Genomic DNA, 4,354 nt, shown 5'->3' on the forward strand with positions numbered 1-4,354 from the left:
AATTTGTGGGTCGTCGTTGGAGATGTCCTAACTAAGGATTCCCTCTACCAGGGAAAAGAGGGGGGTTCTGGCTGGCCGGCCCCATGGATCGGGTTGTCCAAATGTGACGCTGATTCTCCCTAACTAAGAATTCCATGCGGCTTTCGGGGCCCTAAAAAAGGTTGCGTTCCCTGAGGAACTCGTGCAACCAAATGAGTCATAAATGTTCGCTTCTGGGATGATCTGTCCAGCGCGACTCCATAACGTCGGCGCATCGGGCACTCAGATCCTCCGAGGCTGGATCATCGCGGTCCCGGGAACCTTCAAATCTCATCTTCCCCATCATCGGTCCGACGGAGTATGAACCCCAAAGGGACCGGTGTGCCTGCTATGGAAAGGAGAGGATAAGGGCGGCACAGGCCCACCTCGCTTTTGACGGCAGCGTGGGCAACCGCAAAGGACGAAGCCATCCGCGCCCGCATTATAAAGAAGCGGCAGCGGAGGAACACGCACGCCCTCGTCCAAGAGGAGAATCGGGCGGTCCGTGCAATGGTCGGGCTGCCAACCAAGGAGGAGAAGGAAGACAACGACGGGTCGGACAGCTCTGATGGCGAGCAGATCCGGCTCGATCCCTACTGCGTCTTCGACCGGTACCATCGCGACAACGACGACAAGGGCGCCAGAAAGGGCAAGGGCAACCGTGGATGATCTTCACCATAGCCAAAACACGTCATATTTTGGTAGTCCAATGACATGTTACTGATGCATATCCAGACGATGTGTGTAATGCATCGTTCACATAGTTGCATGTGTTTGTATGAATTTGGCGTACGGTGATTGAGATGTTCGGTTGTTAGCGTTCTTTGACGCCTTTAAAATGGTCGGATTTGCTAAGTCCTGCCGTAGATGTTCTAAATGTTCGCCCCGACCAAGTTGACTTCCTAAATCCGCGGCTGAACGGAGTAGGATGTAACCGGCGGCACCACATGGTCCGACGGCGACCCGGTGTGCTGCGCGCCATGCCTGGGCGCGACATGCTTGCCGGGCCAACAGGTCCGAGCCCGAGGCAGGACGGGACCGTGCGACGCTGGTCCGACCTGGCGTAATAAGTCTCAGCATTGGGCGCGAATCAGATACGGAGGCAAGATAATAAAAGGACGCCGGCTGGGAAGGCTCTGTTTCTTGTCTGTCCGTCCCTGCGTTCCGACCTCGCTGCCCGTCCACTTTCGACCTTTCCGGCCTACCCACCGCTCGCCGCTCGCCGCCCGCCGCTCGTCGCCTCTTCGGCCTACCCACCTCCTGTCAGGGTTTTGCTCCCAATCCTCAAAGGAAACCAATATCGTGGGTTGCTCCCCCCAGATCTCTGCCTCCGCCGCGAGTGGGGAATAAGTAAGAGGGAGCCGCCGCCGCCGCCGCCGCCGCCGGCCGGCACCTCCGCTCCGCAGGTTGCCTCTGCTCTCTAATCCTAGTATTACTTTCCTCTTTGCCCCGCTGTGCCCCCACTTTTTTTTAGTTACGGCGGCCGAGCTCGCAAAGATGCGATTTTTCTGATGCACACCACGCGACTTACTGATTCTAGTTTCAGACAAAATTCAGTTTACGCATACTTGCATTATTATCTCAAGTCCCTATTAACCCCCCCTCTTGTTCTCCAATGTTCCTCGATGTTCTTTGATCAGCACTGGAATGGGGAACTATCTGACGAGTAGAATAACGGCAGAGAAGCATGCCCATGTTAAGCAGACATCCAAGAATCGCAATGGAAGGCCTGGCCTTAAATTTCATGACCTTCCAGAGGTATCTTAGTTTTGCCTTTCGACTTGACGCTCAGGGTAAATTGATTTCTCTACTTAAACTTGTCTTCTCCTTTTGCTCAAGGATGTACTGTGCACGATTTTATCCAAATTACCTGCAAAAGAGGCTGTTCGGACCAGTGTTTTGTCGAGTGACTGGAGATGTACATGGACAGCTTGCCCCAGACTAAGCTTTGGTGGCGATGATGTAAGTAAGAATGCGAAAAGGAAACACCAGCACACCCAGATGTTCATCGACCGCGTTAATGCGGTTTTGACCAAGCACAGCGGCAGGGCTGTTGACCAACTTGAGATTAAATTTATATTTGAGACCAAGCTTGCCGATCACCTCAACAATTGGATTAGATTTGCTATGTCAGCCCACACAGAGAGTCTAGCTTTTGATTTGGCGCCACCTAACAATTTCCCGGACTATGGGGATCATTACAGATTCCCATTTGAACAATTTACAGACAACAAAAGTGTATCCTGCCTAGCCTGTCTTCAACTCAGCTTTGTACGTTTCGAACCACCTCCTACCGGTTTCATAGGTTTCCCAAACCTAAGAAAGCTTCATCTTCATGTAGTCAAGACCACTAGGCAGGATCTCGAGAGTGTCTTGTGCAGTTGCGTTAATCTTGAGTGGCTGAGCTTACTCAGATGCCATCTCAAGGATGAAATGAAGGTGGTTCTACGGCCATTATCCCACCTGCGGTACTTGCATGTCGTGCACTGCGATATAACCAAGATAGAGTTCGATGCTCCAAATCTCTCCACCTTTGTTTATGATGGACCATACAGGCCTATTACCCTCCATCATGCTACGAAACTGGAAAATGTAAGATTTTGGTTCCGCGGTGCAGTTTTTCAGCATGCTACCGCTTCACTCCTCAATGGGCTACCAGATGTACAAAACCTGACATTGCAACTTGGATCGCAACGGCTAGAGGTATTTTATATTGTGACAACATTCGAGTTATGGTTTAGTTTGTGCTGCCAATCTTGCAATAATGCTTGCTGTTTTATCTTTCAGAGCCGGTGGACGTTAAATAGCCCTCGGATGTTTTGTCACCTCAGGCATGCGCAGATACTTTTGATTATACATCGTGAAGATAGTGACAAAATCCTCTACTTAGTTTCTTTTCTGAGGGTTGCTCCATTCATTGAGAGGTTGGAAGTACATGTGAGTAATATTCTCAATCGTTTTTTATTTTCCTTTGCAAGGTATTATTTTCAACCTGCATGTAGGTGGCAGCAGGAAACCCTACTAATCTTGATGACTTATGCAGTTTCATGGCCTTTATACTTTGTGGTTTGCAACCGATGGACCTTCGAGACAAGAAATACCGCCGTGTGAAGATAAATATGTGAATCTGAAGGACGTGCGTGTTACAGGATTCAAAGGGGCAAGAGGCCAAGCTGAATTCCTCATGCATGCCGTTGAAAATGCTCCTGCAATAGAGGCCGTAACTGTAGATACAGCTCAAAAGCTAACTGATGCTTGGGATCCAGACGAACCAACCCCTAGCCTAGATAGTGCCGCTCTTGATATGGTTAGAGGCCCTCTCCTTAAGAGACTCCCACCGAATGCAAAACTTTCACTTATTTAAGCTAGAACTGTATTTTTTTTTGTATATATGTAGCTCCCGGAAGTAGATTAAATCTTACATTTAATTTCTCTTTAATTGTTATACTGAGAGCAGCGTTGATTTACCCTTTTACGAGTCCGGGTGCTGCTTGTTTTCTTTATGGCTGATTCATTTCGGTATACAAAGGGGAAAGTAGCAACAGGAGAGAATAACTACAACTACGAGTTTTTGGCTAGGAAAGTAGCCTTTGTACCTGCTCTTCAAGTGGTAGCCGTCTACAAATATTATTGGCCCTGCATCCCTTAAAAAACCCTGTCTTGCCTTTGAAAGCAGGTCCTCCTCCTTGACCTTTGTAGTGCAGACGGCGAATTTGCTATCAGGGTTGTTCGTTCTCAGTTCTTGGTCATAGTTTCGTAACTGGTTGTACTGTTGTGCTTCATTTCCATGGATTATATCAAGTGCCGCCTTCCTTGCCATGCCTAGTTTCATTTTGTTAGGCAACAACTTGAACTCTCTCTGCAATTTCTTCTTAAATGTTGTTAAGTGTCTATCTTCTGATTATCTCTGAACTCCTCAATAAATCCGTGTGCAAGAATTTTAACAGGTGAGACACTTTGAATAAATTACCTTTTGACGTGTGTGTGCGCCGTTGTACTGCCCTTTGAAGCTTTCAGCAACCAAGGGCATCCTTGTGAACACAGTACAACCTCATTTCTAGGTTTAAAAATCTTAACTATGTTCCTCACAGTGTAGGCATTCAGTGTCATCCTTAGTTCTTTCATTTCACCAAATACCAAACCAACCCTGAACATTGGATTGCATGTCACCTTCTGCATTGTAGGCCCTGAATCTCTAGTAGTACGTTTTTTCAAATTCTGCTTTGGATAGATTCAGATCATCATCATCATCATCATCCAAAGGACCATCTTCTTCTACATATCATTCCTTCTCATTGTTATCACCTACTTCTGCATCTACTTTCTCAAGGAACAA

General features: G+C 47.7%; 1 protein-coding gene across 1 annotated transcript; it reads left to right on the plus strand.

Moving 5' to 3' along the window:
* Positions 1-1,403: 1,403 nt before the first annotated feature.
* On the plus strand, positions 1,404-3,485 carry LOC123115520 (F-box/FBD/LRR-repeat protein At1g13570; the record flags this gene model as incomplete). Its single annotated transcript, XM_044536662.1, is given in 5 exon segments — positions 1,404-1,424; positions 1,659-1,776; positions 1,858-2,721; positions 2,806-2,955; positions 3,062-3,485. Coding segments are annotated over 4 exon segments (1,446 nt in total). The 3' UTR covers positions 3,383-3,485.
* Positions 3,486-4,354: the final 869 nt, after the last annotated feature.

The sequence above is a fragment of the Triticum aestivum genome, chromosome 5B, assembly GCF_018294505.1.
Source record: "Triticum aestivum cultivar Chinese Spring chromosome 5B, IWGSC CS RefSeq v2.1, whole genome shotgun sequence".
NCBI classification, from domain to species: Eukaryota; Viridiplantae; Streptophyta; class Magnoliopsida; order Poales; family Poaceae; genus Triticum; species Triticum aestivum.